At 49.4% G+C, this 20,000-nt stretch overlaps 1 protein-coding gene across 1 annotated transcript in view; it reads right to left on the bottom strand.

Annotated features, from left to right (window-relative positions):
• The window catches only part of LOC307246363 (thyrotropin-releasing hormone-degrading ectoenzyme-like), a gene marked incomplete at its 3' end in the record, with an annotated part of 90,115 nt that overhangs the window by 46,398 nt on the left and 23,717 nt on the right, over positions 1 to 20,000 (bottom strand). The window contains exons 5-8 of the mRNA XM_080022282.1: positions 17,776 to 17,930; positions 13,677 to 13,790; positions 11,095 to 11,232; positions 10,876 to 10,941 (exon numbers count right to left, since the gene is read on the bottom strand). Coding sequence (XP_079878408.1) covers positions 10,876 to 10,941; positions 11,095 to 11,232; positions 13,677 to 13,790; positions 17,776 to 17,930 — 473 coding nt within the window. The remainder of the gene's footprint in view (positions 1 to 10,875; positions 10,942 to 11,094; positions 11,233 to 13,676; positions 13,791 to 17,775; positions 17,931 to 20,000) is intronic.

Genomic DNA, 20,000 nt, shown 5'->3' with positions numbered 1-20,000 from the left:
CTCAGTTAGGACCCCTGGTGAGGTCAGCGTTGACAGTTCTGATGGCTTGAGGGAAGAAACTCCGTCTCAGTCTCTCTGTTCTCGCTGCGTGACTGCGGAGGCGCTTGCCTGACCGCAGCAGCTGAAACAGTCCGTTTTTGGGGTGATGAGGATCCTTCATGATCCTACGGGCTCTGCTACTACACCTCCTGGTGTATAACTCCTGCAAGGGGGGGATGGTAGTTCCAGTGGTACGTTCAGCTGAACGCACCACCCTCTGCAGGGCCCGCCTGTCCTGGGCAGTACAGTTCCCAAACCAGGCAGTGATGTTGCCTGTCAGGATGCTCTCCACTGCTCCAGAGTAGAAGGACTTGAGGATCCTCACCGAGACCCGGAATTTCCTCAGCTGCCTGAGGTGGTAGAGACGCTGCCTCGCCTTTCTCACCAGAGTGTCTGTGTGAACAGTCCATGTTAAGTCCTCTGTGATGTGGACTCCCAGATATCTGAAGCTGCTCACCCTATCGACAGAAGTCCCATTAATCCACAAGGGCGCGTGCGTCCTCGATTGTGATCCACGCCTAAAGTCCACAATCAGCTCCTTGGTTTTGCTGACGTTCAGGTGGAGGCTGTTGTCCTGGCACCAGAGTGACAGGTCAGCCACCTCCTCGCGGTAGGCCTTCTCATCGCAGTCGGTGATCAGGCCCAAGACCACGGTGTCGTCAGCAAATTTGATGATGGTGTTGGAGCTGGACCTGGCCACACAGTCATGTGTGTACAGGGAGTACAGTAGGGGGCTGAGGACGCAGCCCTGGGGGGATCCTGTATTCAGGGTGAGGGAGCTTGACATGTACTTCCCCACCTTGACCACCTGGGGGCGGCCTGTGAGGATGTCCAGGATCCAGGTGCACAGCGGAGCATTCAATCCTAGCTCCAACAACTTGACAGCCAGTCTGGTGGGAACTATGGTGTTGAAAGCTGAACTATAATCAATGAACAGCATTCTCACATAGGCCCCCTTCTGGCCATCCAGGTGCGTGAGCGTGGTGTGCAGTACCTGGGAGACCGCGTCATCCGTGGATCTGTTCTGCCGGTACGCGAACTGCAACGGGTCCAAGGTGCGGGGGAGGGAGGCGCAGATGTAATCCTTAATCAGCCTCTCGAAACACTTCATGACCACCGAGGTGAGGGCCACCGGACGGTAGTCATTCAGGCAGGTTGGAGAGGCGATCTTCGGGACAGGAACGACGGTGGACCTCTTGAAACAGGAAGGGACCACTGATTCAGCCAGGGAGATGTTGAATATTGTGGTGAACACCGGAGCTAGCTGGTTAGCACAGGTCTTCAGTACTCGCCCAGATATGCCATCTGGGCCCGCAGCTTTCCTGGTGTTCACCCGCATCAAAGCCCTCCTGACCTCGTGCAGTGACACTGAGAGTGCGCGCTCGTCCCCAGCGGTGTAGCTCCAATTAGCCGGCGAGCTAGCGGTGCTGCTGCCAGACTCGAACCGCGCATAAAAGGAGTTCAGTTGGTTGGCAAGGGAGGCGTCCGCACTCGTGGCTGGGGAGGAGCTGCTCTTGTAGTTTGTTATTGTTCGCAGCCCCTCCCACAAGCGTTGTGTCCCCCCGCTCCATCTGCAGCTCCACGGTGTCTCTGTACGTCCGTTTAGCGTCCCTCACCGCCCTCCGCAGATTGTGCGACGCCGCTTTGTAATTGTCCATGTTGCCAGATACAAGTCCGTCGTTGTAAGCGGCCGTGCGCGCATTCAGAGCGCAGCGGATGGATTTATCAACCCATGGTTTCTGGTTTGGAAATATCCGAACTTTCACCGTGGGAACGATTTCATCCGCGAGCGTAGCCACAAAACTCACTACAACCTCCGTAAACTCGCTGACGTCACTTGAACTCGCTTGGAACACGTCCCAGTCTACGTCAGTCAGAGCGTCCTGAAGCGCAGCCTCTGATTGGTCCGTCCACCGCTTCACTTCCCTCGTCATCACCAGATCCCGCGCGATCAGAGGCCTGTAAACAGGAAGCAGCGAGATCGCGGCGTGATCTGATTTCCCGAAAGCAGGAAGCGACACGGGCTTGTATCCGTTCTTGTAAGGAGTGTAACAATGGTCCAGAGTTCTGTCTCCCCTGGTGGCACACGTGATGTGTTGGTGGAAATTCGGCAGAACTTTTTTCAGGTTGGCCCTGTTAAAGTCCCCAGTCACCACCACAGCCGCGTCGGGATGTCTGTTCTGAAATCCGCACAACACATCGTACAGAACCGACAGAGCTGCGTCGGTGTCCGCTTGCGGTGGGATATAAACGTCTGTAATGATGACCGTGCTGAATTCCCGGGGGAGATAAAATGGACGGCATAGTATGGTCAGCTGTTCCAGGTTCGGCGAGCAGGAGTGGGAGAGGAATTTGGTGTTGTTGGTGTTACACCAGCGGTTGTTTACCATTAGGCAGACGCCTCCACCTTTGGATTTCCCCGACTCTCCCGTTCTGTCGCCGCGGAACACGGAGAAGGCCTCGGCTGGACGTATGGCTTCATCCGGCACCAGTGGGGTCAGCCATGTTTCCGTCAGGCAGAGGACGCAACAGTTCCTCGTGTCACGCTGGAATTGAATCCTCGCTCGAAGTTCATCCATCTTGTTCTCCAGGGACTGGACGTTAGCAAGAAGGATGCTTGGCAGAGGTGGACGGTAAGGTTGCGTCCTCATTCTGACCCGAATGCCGCCTCGTTTACCTCGGTGCTTCCTCCGTGGGCCGGCTCGTGGAACAGCGACTCCATTTTTGTTGTTGTTGCGAGTGTTCCCGCGTAGGATTTCCGCCGGCCACTCTGCTCCCACGGATAAAAAGTCCCAAAGTTGTTCGTTTAGGGAAATTTTTATATCCATGAGTGCATCGCGGCCGTATGAGTTAATTGTTGATGTTTTTCTGGCGAACATTGTGATAAAAAAAGGAAAAAAAATACTAAAGAGTAAGAAAGTAACCGGAGCGCCGGCGCAGGCGACCGCCAGGGGCGGCGCCACTATCGCCACTGCCTACAAAACATCAGGGGACCCTGAGATAGCAGACCATCTCATTGAATTGCTAAATACAGCTCGGCGAAGGAAATGGGAAGAGACAGTAGCTGACCTGAACTTCACACACTCGAGCAGGAAATGTTGGAGCCTCATCCGCCGTCTAGGAGCTGCACAGAAACCCCCCAGCCAAAACCAAGCATCTGTCACACCCAACCAAGTTGCATCCCACCTAGTGACTATTGCAAAAGCAACCCAAGACAAACCCACCAGAAGAGCAGTTACAACTGAGCTAAAGAAAGCGCTCAGAGACCATAGAAACCCTGAACCTTTTGAGGTTGCTGAACTGGAGAAAGTCCTGCAGGGCCTGAAATGTGGAAAGGCAGCAGGATATGACAACATCTTTCCAGAGTTCATGAAACACCTTGGCCCCCGAGCCCAAACCTGGCTGACACAATTCTATACCAAGATCATAAATACGAACTTGATCCCAAAGTAATGGTGGACAGAAAAAGTTATTGCCATCTTAAAACCTGGCAAAGACCACAAACTACCTGCCAGCTACCGCCCAATCTCCCTACTCAGTGTTCCCTACAAAATCCTGGAACACCTAATACTACAACGTATCTCTCCAGGAGTAGAGGAAATTCTTTGCGTGGATCAGGCAGGTTTCCGCAAGGAGCGCAGCACAGGAGAACAAGTACTGTTGTTATCCTCCCTTGTAAGTCGCTGTGGATAAAAGCGTCTGCTAAATGACTAAATGTAAATGTAAATGTACTGGCCTTAACCACCTTCATCGAAAATGGCTTCGAGAGCAGACTGAAGACAGGGACTGTGTTCCTCGACCTCACAGCCACCTATGATACAGTCTGGCACAAAGGCCTCCTACTCAAACTCACAAAGGCGCTCCCTTCCTGGGCAACGGCAATAATACAAACTCTACTGACAAACGGGAGGTTCAGAGTTCACCTTGGGCAGAACACGAGCGCATGGAGTAGACAGACAAACGGACTCCCACAAGGCTCAGTTCTAGCTCCAACTCTGTTCAACCTCTACACAAATGACCTACTTTCCACCAAATCTCGCAAATTCATCTATGCAGATGACGTCGGTCTGGCATTTCAAGCACCAGACTTTGATGAACTGGAACGGGTGCTCACTGATGACCTTGCCAAACTGGACCAGTTCTGCAGAACCTGGCGCCTAAAACCAAGTCCAGCAAAAACTGTTTCCAGTGTATTCCACCTCCACAACGCAAAATCTGCCAGAGAACTAAACATCTATCTGGGCGGACTCAAGCTGAAGCATGCCTTTAATCCAACCTACCTGGGAGTGACCCTTGACAGGACCCTCTCCTTCAAGGAACACCTTAAAGGGATGGCAGCTAAGGTTAAGTCAAGGAACAACCTGTTCTGCAAGCTCGCTGGTGCAAAATGGGCGGCAGCAGCCTCCACACTGCGCACCTCAGCACTGGCTCTCGCATACTCTGCAGCTGAATATTGCGCCCCTGTCTGGTCCAGGTCACCCCACACACACCATGTGGACACCCAGCTCAACACAACCATGAGAACCATAACCGGGACTATCCGCTCAACACCACTCCCCTGGCTCCCTGTCCTATCAAAGGTCAAAGACTCTCCCCATCTACCAATCCATGCAGACATCTACAACCCACCCACTGCTCGACTTCCATCTAGACGACCAATTTGGAAGAACATCCCACCAGCTGACTTCACCATCCAATTGGCTTGGAAAACAGAATGGGAGTCCAAAGAGGTCCCAAACAAACATCTGGTATCAGACCCCAATCAACAGGTCCCTGGCACCAACCTCCCAAGGAGACAATGGTCTACGCTCAATCGCTTCAGGACTGGACATGGCCCCTGCTTGGCCAGCCTTCACAAATGGGGCAGTAGCCCCACTCCACTGTGTGCTTGTGGAGAGGAGCAAACCATGGAACACATCATAGAAGTTTGCCCTCTTCAAAAACTGAAAGGAGGATTAGTCACCCTCCATACAACAGAAAATTAAGTGCAGTTCCACTTGAAAGGGTTTTAAACCAACAACCAAAACCATCAAAGCCCATTGACCCACTAGTGACATGTCAATCTAATCATCCAACACAGGTAACATCCGATCAAAGCCATATCACTCATGATGACCTCCAAGCTGTCATGTACAGACAGAACAACACTGCAGACATACTAATGTTTACAGCAAAAGCAGGCCTCACTCCCTGCTAGAGAGAGACCCACATTTGAGGATAACCCCCTGAATTTCAGACCGTTTATGTGTGCATTTTAGCATGGCATAAAGGATAGGACCACAAGTAATCAGGATGGGCTTTACTACCTTTACAGTGAGGCTAAGAGGTTATTGGAAAAACACTTTGGCGATGGAATCAAAGTCACCACTGCCTACATGGAAAAAGGACTAACGTAAAATGTGTTACAGTGTGTACAGTGTGTTACAGTGCTGCGGCATTTTACAGTACATTTACAGTGTGTTAAAGTGTGTTTACGTGTTTCAGTGTGTTACAGTGTTACAGTGCATTTACACTGTAACACACTGTACACATTGTAAACACAATGTGGCACATTACAGCTGTAACACACTGAAAATGCACTGTAACACACTGTTACACACTGTTACATACTGTAAACACACTGTAACACACTGTAACACTGTAAGACTGTAACACACTGTTACATACTGTAAACACTGTAACAGACTGCAGCACTGTAACACACTGTGAAGACACTGTTACACACTGCCACACACTGTAACATACTGTAATACACGTTAACACTGTAACACACTGTAACCCTGCAATAAACTGTAACACATGGTAACACTGTGACACATTGTAACACACTGTAAAACTGCAAAATACTGTAACACTGTAACACACTGCAGGTGTATAACACTGTTACACACTGTAACACACAGTAATCCACTTTAAGACACTGTTAGACACTGTAAACACACTGTAACATGCTATAACAATGTAAAACACTGTAACATACTGTAACACACAGCAACACTGAAACACACTGTAAACACACTGTAACACTGTAACTGTAACACTGTAACACACTGTAAAGACACTGTTACACACTGTAACACACGGTAACACTGTAACACTGTAACCCTGCAATAAACTGCTGCTACATTGTGTTTAGAATGTGTAACAGTGTGTTACAGTATGTTACAGTGTGATACAGTGTGTTTAAGTGTGTTACAGTGTGTTTACAGTGTGTAACAGTGTTACCGTGTGTAACAGACAGTCGCATTGTTACAGTGTGTCACTGTGTGTTACAGTGTAACTGTGTGTAAAGGTGTGTCACAGTGTGTTTTAGTGTGTTACAGTGTGTTTACAGTGTGTAACAGTGTTACAGTGTGTAACAGACAGTCGCAGTGTTACAGTGTGGCACTGTGTGTTACAGTGTTACAGTATGTTATGGTGTAACAGTGTGTAACAGTGTGTGGCGTCAGTGGCGATAGTGGCGCCGCCCCTAGCGATTGCCTGCGCCGGCGCTCCGGTTACTTTCTTACTCTTTAGTATTTTTTTCCTTTTTCTATCACAATGTTCGCCAGAAAAACATCAACAATTAACTCATACGGCCGCGATGCACTCATGGATATAAAAAATTCCCTAAACGAACAACTTTGGGACTTTTTATCCGTGGGAGCAGAGTGGCCGGCGGAAATCCTACGCGGGAACACTCGCAACAACAACAAAAATGGAGTCGCTGTTCCACGAGCCGGCCCACGGAGGAAGCACCGAGGTAAACGAGGCGGCATTCGGGTCAGAATGAGGACGCAACCTTACCGTCCACCTCTGCCAAGCATCCTTCTTGCTAACGTCCAGTCCCTGGAGAACAAGATGGATGAACTTCGAGCGAGGATTCAATTCCAGCGAGACACGAGGAACTGTTGCGTCCTCTGCCTGACGGAAACATGGCTGACCCCACTGGTGCCGGATGAAGCCATACGTCCAGCCGAGGCCTTCTCCGTGTTCCGCGGCGACAGAACGGGAGAGTCGGGGAAATCCAAAGGTGGAGGCGTCTGCCTAATGGTAAACAACCGCTGGTGTAACGCCAACAACACCAAATTCCTCTCCCACTCCTGCTCGCCGAACCTGCAACAGCTGACCATACTATGCCGTCCATTTTATCTCCCCCGGGAATTCAGCACGGTCATCATTACAGCCGTTTATATCCCACCACAAGCGGACACCGACGCAGCTCTGTCGGTTCTGCACGATGTGTTGTGCGGATTTCAGAACAGACATCCCGACGCGGCTGTGGTGGTGACTGGGGACTTTAACAGGGCCAACCTTAAAAAAGTTCTGCCGAATTTCCACCAACACATGACGTGTGCCACCAGGGGAGACAGAACTCTGCACCATTGTTACACTCCTTACAAGAACGGATACAAGCCCGTGTCGCTTCCTGCTTTCGGGAAATCAGATCACGCCGCGATCTCACTGCTTCCTGTTTACAGGCCTCTGATCGCGCGGGATCTGGTGATGACGAGGGAAGTGAAGCGGTGGACGGACCAATCAGAGGCTGCGCTTCAGGACGCTCTGACTGACGTAGACTGGGACATGTTCCAAGCGAGTTCAAGTGACGTCAGCGAGTTTACGGAGGTTGTAGTGAGTTTTGTGGCTACGCTCGCGGATGAAATCGTTCCCACGGTGAAAGTTCGGATATTTCCAAACCAGAAACCATGGGTTGATAAATCCATCCGCTGCGCTCTGAATGCGCGCACGGCCGCTTACAACGACGGACTTGTATCTGGTAACATGGACAACTACAAAGCGGCGTCGTACAATCTGCGGAGGGCGGTGAGGGACGCCAAACGGACGTACAGAGACACCGTGGAGCTGCAGATGGAGCGGGGGGACACAAGACGCTTGTGGGAGGGGCTGCGAACAATAACTAACTACAAGAGCAGCTCCTCCCCAGCCACGAGTGTGGACGCCTCCCTGGCCAACCAACTGAACTCCTTTTATGCGCGGTTCGAGTCTGGCAGCAACACCGCGAGCTCGCCGGCTAATTGGAGTTACACCGCTGGGGACGAGCGCGCACTCTCAGTGTCCGTGCACGAGGTCAGGAGGGCTCTGATGCGGGTGAACACCAGGAAAGCTGCGGGCCCAGATGGCATATCTGGGCGAGTACTGAAGACCTGTGCTAACCAGCTAGCTCCGGTGTTCACCACAATATTCAACATCTCCCTGGCTGAATCAGTGGTCCCATCCTGCTTCAAGAGGTCCACCGTCGTTCCTGTCCCGAAGATCGCCTCTCCAACCTGCCTGAATGACTACCGTCCGGTGGCCCTCACCTCGGTGGTCATGAAGTGTTTCGAGACGCTGATTAAGGATTACATCTGCGCCTCCCTCCCCCGCACCTTGGACCCGTTGCAGTTCGCGTACCGGCAGAACAGATCCACGGATGACGCGGTCTCCCAGGTACTGCACACCACGCTCACGCACCTGGATGGCCAGAAGGGGGCCTATGTGAGAATGCTGTTCATTGATTATAGTTCAGCTTTCAACACCATAGTTCCCACCAGACTGGCTGTCAAGCTGATGGAGCTAGGATTGAATGCTCCGCTGTGCACCTGGATCCTGGACTTCCTCACAGGCCGCCCCCAGGTGGTCAAGGTGGGGAAGTACATGTCAAGCTCCCTCACCCTGAATACAGGATCCCCCCAGGGCTGCGTCCTCAGCCCCCTACTGTACTCCCTGTACACACATGACTGTGTGGCCAGGTCCAGCTCCAACACCATCATCAAGTTTGCTGACGACACCGTGGTCGTGGGCCTGATCACCGACTGCGATGAGAAGGCCTACCGCGAGGAGGTGGCTGACCTGTCACTCTGGTGCCAGGACAACAGCCTCCACCTGAACGTCAGCAAAACCAAGGAGCTGATTGTGGACTTTAGGCGTGGATCACAATCGAGGACGCACGCGCCCTTGTGGATTAATGGGACTTCTGTCGATAGGGTGAGCAGCTTCAGATATCTGGGAGTCCACATCACAGAGGACTTAACATGGACTGTTCACACAGACACTCTGGTGAGAAAGGCGAGGCAGCGTCTCTACCACCTCAGGCAGCTGAGGAAATTCCGGGTCTCGGTGAGGATCCTCAAGTCCTTCTACTCTGGAGCAGTGGAGAGCATCCTGACAGGCAACATCACTGCCTGGTTTGGGAACTGTACTGCCCAGGACAGGCGGGCCCTGCAGAGGGTGGTGCGTTCAGCTGAACGTACCACTGGAACTACCCTCCCCCCCTTGCAGGAGTTATACACCAGGAGGTGTAGTAGCAGAGCCCGTAGGATCATGAAGGATCCTCATCACCCCAACAACGGACTGTTTCAGCTGCTGCGGTCAGGCAAGCGCCTCCGCAGTCACGCAGCGAGAACAGAGAGACTGAGACGGAGTTTCTTCCCTCAAGCCATCAGAACTGTCAACGCTGACCTCACCAGGGGTCCTAACTGAGCCATGCACTAGGCTCCACTACCTACTGTACTGTATGTAGCATACTGTACCGCATACTGTATCACTCTTCAGGGTTGTTCGTGATGCCGTATTGCTGCGCCGTACTGTTGTATACTGTGCTGTATTATCCCAAACACTACCTCACACTATTCACATTCACATGCCACTTTAATTCACGTGCCACTTTAAATGCACATATCTGTATATACATAGGCATATTCCTTCAACCTATTCCATTTTATTTCAATTTATTTTTTATTGTATTTTATTCTATATATTTTTTATCTTATTCTATAAGTATTCCACTTACTGTATTACGTTTTAGGAGTCAGTTAGTCGGTCTATTAGAAAGGAATTTTCTACTTTTTATTTTTATTTTATTTTTGTACTTTTTCCTAGGACTTATTGTGTGCTATCACCGGGTGCGTTGCATTACATTTCACTGCATATATGTATGGAAGTATGTATGTGTATGTGACAAATAAAAAAAAAATCTTGAATCTTGAATCTTGAATCTTGTAGTGTTTTACAGTGTGCTACAGTGTTACAGTGTATTACATTGTGTTTACAGTGTGTAACAGTGTTATGGTGTTTTACAGTGTTACAGTGTGTTACTGTGTTTTACAGTGTTACAGTGTTTTACAGTGTTAGTGTGTGTTTCAGTTTGTTCCAGTGTGTTCCAGTTTGTAACAGTATGTTCCAGTATGTTACAGTGTGAAACAGTGTGTTACAGTGTGTTTCAGTGTTACTGTTTTTTACAGTGTTACACTGTTTAAGTGTGCTACAGTGTTACAGTGTATATATATTACATACGTACACACATATATATATATATGTAACATATATGTAACATATATGTATATATATATGTATGTAATATATATATACTGTTTAAGAAGGCCGGTTCTGTCCTGGGGGGCCCCCTGGACCCGGTGCTGGTGGGAGAAAGGAGGATGATGGCTAAACTGTCATCCATGATGGATAACGAATACACATACACATGCACACAACTGTGAAAAAACCCAAGTGCAATTTCTTATATAAAAGAAAAAAAAGAAAAAAAAGTGTAATCCCTGATGTGCAATGTGTCAATATATGTGCAATACATTTAGTATTCTGGTTCCTATTTATGGTGATTTTTTATTCTGAAGTTTTCTATATATTTTACATTGTTTATAGTACCTTGATATGCTCTCTATTTTCTGCTGTCCCCTTTTTGCTGCTGGAACAATGTAAATTCCCTGTTGTGGGACTAATAAAGGTTTATCTTATCTTATCTTATCTTATCTTATCTTATCTTATCTTATTCAGACAGAGAGGCACAAAGAGAGAGACAGACTGACAGGCAGAGAGGCAGATAAACAGGCAGGTACTTACATTGAGTCCTCTCTGGAACAGGTTTTGTCCCATGACATGAGCCAGCATCCTGATCAGTGCTGCCCCCTACAAGATCCAGTGAAATGCTGCTGTTAGCACATTAGCATGTTAGCTCGCAGGCTGCCATGTGTTTATGTGTGTGTGTGTGTGTGTGTGTGTGTGTGTGTGTGTGTGTGTGTGTGTGTGTGTGTGTGTGTGTGTGTGTGTGTGTGTCTGTACCTTCTTGTAGGCGATCCAGTCGAACACACGGTCAATGTCCGCGGCTTGAGCAACTTCCTGTGAGATGGGATGGGAGGAGCTTAAGCCATCCAATAGCATGACCTCGTGCAGAACGTCTGTGAGGAAGCGTTGCTTCTCCTGCAACAACACACACATTTTAAACCTAGGCAAAGGGTAGCCAACCACCGGTACTGGACCAGTACTGGACTGCAGAATATAGTCCTGGATTTACTAGAATACAGCTTCAGACTGGTTAGGATGGTTCACACTGGAAGACCAGTTTCAACTGGTTCAGGCCGGCTCAGACCCCAGACTACCCTGGATCATCCCGGACCACCCTGGACCACTCTGTTCTATCCTGGACCACCCTGGACCACCTTGGACCACCCTGGACTACCCTGGACCACCTTCTTCTACCCTGGACCACCCTGGGCCACCCTGGACAACCCCTGGAAGACCGTGGACCACCCTATACTATCCTGGACCCTCTACCATCCTGGACCACTCTGGACCACCAGGGACCACCCCGGACTACCCTCTATTAGCCTTGACCACCCTGCTACACCCTGGACCACCCTGGACTACCCTCTACCACCCTGGACCACCTTGGACCACCCTGGACTACCCTCTACTACCCTGGACCACCCTGGACCACCCTGGACTACCCTCTACAACCCTGGACCACCTTGGACTACCCTCAACCATTCTGAACCACCTTGGACTACTCTGTACCACCCTGGACTACTCTGGACTACCTTGGACTACAGTGGAGCACCCTGGACTACCCTGGACTAACCCCCTACTACCCTGGACCACCCTGGACCACACTGAACCACCCTGGACTACCCTGGACTTGAACCACCCTGGACCACCCTGGACTACCACTATAGGCAAATCGTTGCCAAATCCACCTTGAAAACCATGTAATGTGGCTCTGGCATTAAACACAACCATCCCAGCATTAGCATGGCGAACTGTTCGCTGTAACACACACGCACACACACACACACGCGGTATGTGTGTGTGTGTGTGTGTGTGTGTGTGTGTGTGTGTGTGTGTGTGTGTGTGAGACCATATGGCCAGCTGGAGAGTGTTTGCTGACATTTAAGACACACACACACACACACACACACACATACATACACACACACACATACCGCATGTGTGTGTGTGTGTATGTGTGTGTGTGTGTGTGTGTGTGTGTGTGTGTGTATGTTACAGCTAACAGTTCGCCAACAATTATTTCCCACAATGCAACAGATCGATATCATGAGGGCGTGTGCAGGATCTGCATTATCGAGCCACAGACGAGTCCACGTCCACGCTGATAGGCGGAACAGGGGGTAACCATGATGAAAAGAAAGAAAACAATTTTCACGAAGGTCCTCTAGTCTCCAGGAGGTTCCTCTGTTCATCTGTTTCCTCTGGTCTACAGGAGGTATCTCTGGTTCATCTGGTTCCTCTGGTCTCCAGGAGCTTCAGCTGGTTCCCCAGGTCTCCAGGAGATTCCTCTGGTCTCCAGGAGGTTCCCCTGGTTCCTCTGGTCTCCAGAAGGTGCCTCTGGTTACTCTGGTCTCCAGGAGGTTCCTCCGGTCTCCAAGAGGTTATTCTGGTCTCCAGTGGGGTTCCTCTGGTTCCTCTGGTCTGCAGGAGGTTCCTCTGGTTCCTCTGGTTCCTGTGGTCTCCAGGAGGTTCCTATGGTCTCCAGGAGGTTCCTCTGGTCTCCAGGATATTTCTCTGGTTCCTCTGGTTTCCAGGAGCTTCATCTCATTCCGCTGGTCTCCAGGAGCTTCAGCTGGTTCCTCTGGTCTCCAGGAGATTCCTCTGGTCTCCAGAAGGTTCCTCTGGGTCCTCTGGTCTCCAGAAGGTTCCTGTGGTTCCTCTGGTCTCCAGAAGGTTCCTCTGGTTCCTCTCTTCTCCAGAAGGTCCCTGTGGTTCCTCTGGTCTCCAGAAGGTTCCTCTGGTTCCTCAGGTTTCCAGGAGGTTCCTCTGGTCTCCAGAAGGTTCCTCTGGTTCCTCTGGTCTCCAGGACGTTCCTCTGGTCTCCAGAAGGTTCCTCTGGTTCCTCTGGTCTCCAGAAGGTTCCTCGGGTTCCTCTGGTCTCCAGGAGGTTCCTCTGGTTCCTCTGGTCTCCAGGACGTTCCTCTGGTCTCCAGAAGGTTCCTCTGGTTCCTCGGGTTTCCAGGACGTTCCTCTGGTCTCCAGAAGGTTCCTCTGGTTCCTCTGGTCTCCAGGAGGTTCCTCTGGTTCCTCTGGTCTCCAGGAGGTTCCTCTGGTTCCTCTGTCTGTCCAGTGTGTTTGGCGGCACCTGCATCCAAGGCCTGGCCCCATGTTAGACCACGCCCTGCACCTACCTCCTCCCTCCTCCCTCCTCCTTCCTTTTTTCCTCCTCCCGTCTCTCTCCCTCCTCCCTCCCACCCTCCTCCTGCCTCCCTCCTTCCTCCTCCCTCCTCCCTCCTCCTCCCTCCTCCTTCATTTTTTCCTCCTCCTGTCTCTCTACCTCCCCCCTCCCACCTACCTCCTCCCCTCTACCTCCCTCCCACCCTCCTCATGCCTCCCTCCTCCTCCCTCCTCTAACTTACCATGTTCCATTTGGGAAATAGGAAGTCGGTGCCAACGTATTCGAAGTAGTGAGCGAATCCTTCCTTCAGCCAGACGTCCTCCCACCACACAGGCGTGACCAGGTCGCCGAACCACTGTGGGGATCGAACCTAGGATGTTAAAAACAGCAGCTTCTCTCCTTCTCTCCTTCCATCCCTCCACCCATCTGTCCTCCCCCTCCCCCCTCTGTCTTGTTCTCCATCTTGCTCTCTTTCTGTCTCTCTCAATTTTCCATTTATCCATTTTCCTGCTCGTTATTCTTTTTTAATTCTAGTTGTCTCTTCATCTCTTCCCATTCCATCCATTATTCCATCGTTTCTTCTACTATTTATTCACATAAGTACCATTTAAACATATAAGTACTATATTTAAGTACTATTTATTCACATAAGTACCATCTTAACATATACCTACTACTAAACATATAAATACTATATTTAAGTACTATTTATTCACATAAGTACCATCTTAACATATAACTACTACTAAACATATAAGTACTATATTTAAGTACTATTTATTCACATAAGTACCATCTAAACATATAAGTACTATATTTAAGTACTCTTCATTCACATAAGTACCATCTAAACATATAGGTACTATATTTAAGCACTATTCATTCACATAAGTACAATCTCAACATATACGTAATACATTTAAGTACTATTTATTCACATAAGTACCATCTCAACATATAACTACTATATTTCAGTACTCTTTATTCACATAAGTACCATCTAAACATATAAGTACTATATTTAAGTACAATTTATTCACATGAGTACCATCTAAACATATAAGTACTATATTTAAGTACTATTTGTTCACATGAGTACCATCTAAACATATTACAGTGGTACCTCGACTTACGACTGCATCTACTTAGGACTAATCCAAGATACCAGTTGCGATAGTCGCAAAAATTTGCATCGACTTGCGACCGACTGCTCCAAGATACAAGCTTGGAAATTTGCAGTTGGCCCGTCGACGGCCAGTCAGCAGGCAGTCAGTAGTCAGCAGTCAACAGTCAGTCCGCAGTCAGTCAGCAGCCAATCAGCAGTCAGTCAGCAGTCAGTCGGCGGCCAGTCAGCAGTTAGTCAGCGGCCAGTTGGCGGCCAGTCAGCAGTCAGTCAGCAATCAGTCAGCAGTCAACAGTCAGTCAGGAGTCAGTCAGCAGCCAATCAGCAGTCAGTCAGCAGTCAGTCGGCGGCCAGTCAGCAGTTAGTCGGCGGCCAGTCGGCGGCCAGTCAGCAGTCAGTTAGCAGTCAGTCAGCAGCAGGTCAGCAGTCAGTCAGCGGGCAACCAACATGGTGTGTGCACGTAGTTGGTGGCTTATGGATATTTTCTTCATATTTACTGTGTTTGTGTTGTGTATTTTGTTTATTTTCACCCTTCATGATGAGTCCTAAGAAGAAGGACAATGGGAAAAAGAAAAAGACAACGACTCCCATTGAAACTAAGAAGGAAATCATAGAAAAAAATGAGCCTGGGTTAGGGTTAGGGTAAGGGTTAGGGTTAGCCTGACTGCTAAGTAGTACTTTGTGGCAGCTGCTGCTATTTCTGTTGCTGCTGTTGTTGTTTCTGTTGTGATATCACAGTTAGAGGGTCATAAGAGGGGTGTGTTTTCGGAGAGAGAGAGTCAAAAGGATCTCCCTCCTGAGGTCTGAATGAAAAACATGACCGGTAACGTAGGGTCGCTAATTAAAGGACCATGAGTGGATTACAATGATGGTGCACACAGTTGAAATTTCCGTTTGCTGTGCCTTACTTTGTTGAAATGGTACACAATGGTGACTCAATACAGATGAGGAGATTTCTGGTTCCAGGAGCGCTACCACTTCCAGTTCCGGTGATGCTTCGCTTGTGCGCTGTTGCTGTTTCTGCTACTATTGCTGCTGCTGTTTTCTATTTTTGCAACTGTTTCTGCTGGTATTGTCGCTGCTGGTGTTGTCATTGCTGCTGCTAACCTTATACCTAAACTTAACCATCCACCGTGACTGGATTAAGATGAGATGGTGCAGAAAGTTGAAATCTCAGTGTCTGGTGAGGGCTGCCAGTTCTGGTTCCGGTATCGTCTTTGCTGTGCGTTGAGAACTGTTGACTCAATACAGATGAGATTTCTGGTTTCTGTGAGAGCTACCACTTCCAGTTCCAGTGATGTCTTCGCTTGTGCGCTGTTGCTACTACTGTTGCTGCTGCTGTAGCTGCTGTTTTTGCTGCTGCTATTGTTGCTGCTGGTACAGCAGCCGCTCGTGTTGTTATTGCTGCTGGTGTTGTCGTTGCCGCTGCTAACCTTATACCTTAACTGGTGTTGTCGTTACCGCTGCTAACCTTATACCTAAATTTAACCATCTCTGACCTTATTCCTTAACCTAATCATCTCGAACATTATATCTAAACATAACAATCCTTAAACTTATACCTAAACTTAACCATCTCTAACCTTAAACCCTAATTTCAATATCTCTAACTTTGTACCTCAACTCAACTCATCTCATCTCTAACATTTCTAACGTGTGTGACTTTTCCGGTTACGGTGAGAGCTACCACTTTCGGTTCCGGTGAGGTCTTTGCGTGTGCGTTGCTGTTGTTGCTCCTGGTTTGGTTTTGCTGTTGTTGCTGTTAGTGTTGATGTTGCTGCTGTTGTTGCTGTTGTTTCTGTGACTGCTGCTGCTATTTCTGTTGCCGTGGTTGTTTCTGTTGTGATATCACAGTTAGAGGATCATAAGAATGGTGTATTTTCAGAGAGAGAGTCAAAAGGATCTCCCTCCCGAGGTTTGATTGAAAACTTGACCCGTAACTTAGGGACGCTAATAAAAGGACCGTGACTGGATTAAGATGAATGGTGCACACAGTTGAAATTTCCGTTTCCAGTGAGGGCTACCAATTCCGGTTCCGGTGACGTCTTTGCTGTGCGTTACTTCGTTGAGATGAGATGGTACACACCGTTGACCCAATACGGATGAGGAGATTTCTGGTTCCGGAGAGAGCTACCACTTCCGGTTCAGGTGACGTCTTCCCTTGTGCCCTGTTGCTGTTGCTGCTACTATTGCTGCTGCCGTCTTCTGTTTCTGCTGGTATTGTCGCTGCTGGTGTTGTCATTGCTGCTGCTAACCTTATACCTAAACTTAACCATCCACCGTGACTGGATTAAGATGAGATGGTGCACACAGTTGAAAGCTCAGTGTCTAGTGAGGGCTGCCACTTCTGGTTCCTGTGACGTCTGTTGTTGTTGTTGCCACTGTGGTTGGAGTCGCTTTTATTGTTGTTTTTGTTGTTGCTTTTGTCATAGCTGTTGTTTCAGGCGCATTCTTTTGTAATGACCGGCTGACAACTACGTTCTCCCCTCTTTCTTTTTTGTATTTCTTCGTAATTGCATTGTGTTGCCCTGGTATGAAATGCTCTCTATAAATAAAGTGTGATTGACTTGACTTAAGTACTATATTTAAGTACGATTTATTCACATGAGTACCATCTAAACATATAAGCACTATATTTAAGTACTCTTTATTCATATAAGTACCATCAAAACATATAAGTACGCTATTTAAGTACTATTTATTATTATAAGCACCATTTTTAAGTATTATTTATTAATATAAGTACTATATTTAAGCACTCTTTATTCATATAAACACTGCATTTAAGCACTATTTATAATATAATTACTTTATTGAAGTGCTATTTAATTATATTAGTACTATATATTAATACTTTATTTTAGTACTATCTCATCCTATAAACCATTTTTAAATCTCAAGTGAATAAATCGGATCTGTTTAATTTGAAGGACATGGGGGTATAGTAGTAGACATTTTTTTCCCGCTTTGTTTGTATTTTCGGCCCGCCCTCAGTGACACTCCTCCCCTTTCTCCCTGATGGGCACAGTACAGATTAATATTATATTTGAATGTATGATATATGATATAATAATATCATTTCATATCATCTCAATATTATTTTAAGATATTTAAAGTTTTTTTTTTTTCCCCAGAACGCTCAGTTGTGTTATGTTGTGTGTTTAGAGTCTGTCTGTCTCACAGAGACAGACAGACAAGCATGCGTACAGACAGGTACCTGGTGGCAGATCTCATGGACCACCACCATGGTCAGCTCCATCCTGTAGGAGGCTGAGGCCTCGTCCTGGTCCAGGAGGATCTTCTGCTCCACGAAGACGCTCAGACCCCAGTTCTCCATGGCGGCGTACGGGTGCTTGGGCACCGCCAACAGGTCTGAGAAGGAATGACACCCTGAAGTCAGAACCACTGAGGACACACTGAGGACCCACTGAGGACCAACTGAGGACCCACTGAGGACCAACTGAGGACCCACTGAGGACCCACTGAGGACCAACTAAGGACCAACTGAGAACACACTGAGGGCCAACTGAGGACCAACTGAGGACCCACAGAGGACCCACCGAGAACACATTGAGGACAAACTGAGGACCAACCTAGGACACACTGAGGACCCTCTGAGGACACTCTGATGAAACACTGAGGTAACACTGAGGACTAACTGAGGACCCACTGAGGACCAACTGAGGACCCACTGAGGACGTACTGAGGACACACTGAGGGCACACAGAGGACACGCTGAGGACCAACTGAGGACCAACTGAGGACCCACTGAGGAGACACTGAGGACCAACTGAGGAAACACTGAGGACCAACTGAGGACCCACTGAGGACACACTGAGGACCCACTGTGGACCAACTTCGAACACACTGAGGACCCACTGAGGACCAACGAAGGACACACTGAGGACCCACTTAGGACCAACTAAGGACACATTGAGGACCAACTGAGGACCAACCCAGGACACTCTGAGGACACACTGAGGAAACACTGAGGACCAACTGAGGACTAGCTGAGGACCCACTGGGGACATACTGAGGACACACTGAGGACCAACTGAGGACACACTGAGGACCAACTGAGGACCCACTGAGGACACACTGAGGACACAGGAAGGAAGGAAGGGAAGAAGGAAAGAACCTCATCCCTCCTTCACCTCATCCCTCCAAAAGCTCCTCCGCCTCATTCCTCCTGCACCGCATCCCTTCATTACCTCCTCACCTCATACCTTCCCCACCTCATCCATCCTCCAGCTCATCGTTCCTCCACCTAATCCCATCATCACCTCCTCCACCTCATCCCTCCTGCACCTCATCCCTCCTCCACCTCATCCTTCCTCCACCTCCTCCACCTCATCCCTCCTACACCTCATCCCTCATCACCTCCTCCACCTCATCCCTCCATCCCCCCCTCTAGCTCAACACTCCTCCACCTCATCCTCCATCACCTCCTCCACCTCATCCCTCCATCACCTCCTCCACCTCATCCATCCTCCACCTCATTCCTCCATCACCTCTTCAAAATCATCCATCCTCTACCTCATCCCTCGATCACCACCTCCACCTGATCCCTCCATCAATCCCTCCACCACATCCCTCCATCACCACCTCAACCTGATCCCTCCATCAATCCCTCTACCTCATCCCTCCTGCACCGGATCCCTTCATCACCTCCTCCAACCCATCCCTCCTCCACCTCCTACACCTCATCCCTCATCAACTCCTCCAACTCATCCCCCCATTACCCCCTCCACCTCATCTATCCTCGCCAACTCCACCTCATCTGTCCATCACCTCCACCAGCTCTTTACTCCTCCACCTCATCCCTCCTCCACCTCATCCCTCCATCAGCTCCTCTGCCTCATCCCTCCTGCACCGCATCCCTCTTCCACCTCCTCCACCTCATCCCTCATCACCTCCTCCACGTCATCCCTCATAACGTCCTCAACCTCATTCCTCCATCACCTCCTCAACCTCATCCCTCCTACACCCGATCCCTCATCCCCTACTCCACCTCATCCCTCATCACCTACTCCACCTCATGCCTCCTCCACCTATTCCCCCATTCACAGGTGCAGAAAATGAAGACAATCAGGAAAACAACAGAACACGGTGGCACGGTGGCGCAGTGCATTGCACTGCTGCCTCACAGCAAGAAGGTCCTGGGTTCGATTCCCGCCTGGGGCGCTGTTGGCACCGTGCTCCGGTGGGTTATCTCCCAAACAGGAGCCTTTCTGGGTGGAGTTTGCATGTTCTCCCCGTGCTCACATGGGGTTTCCTCCACCTCACGTCAGTAAGGACCCCCCTCAAAAACATGCACCCATCATGGTGTGACCAGCGATGGACACTTATCACCTGGTCCCCGGGCGCGTCCACGTACGCTGCCCACTGCTCCTGCTGTGGCCCCGGAGGAAGGACAAGCCAGGATGGTTCAATGCAGAGGAA

The sequence above is a fragment of the Zeus faber genome (genome assembly GCF_960531495.2).
Source record: "Zeus faber genome assembly, chromosome: 21".
Classification (NCBI taxonomy): Eukaryota; Metazoa; Chordata; class Actinopteri; order Zeiformes; family Zeidae; genus Zeus; species Zeus faber.
The sequence above is the reverse complement of the archived record's forward strand: the minus strand, read 5'-3'. Positions and strand labels throughout refer to the sequence as shown.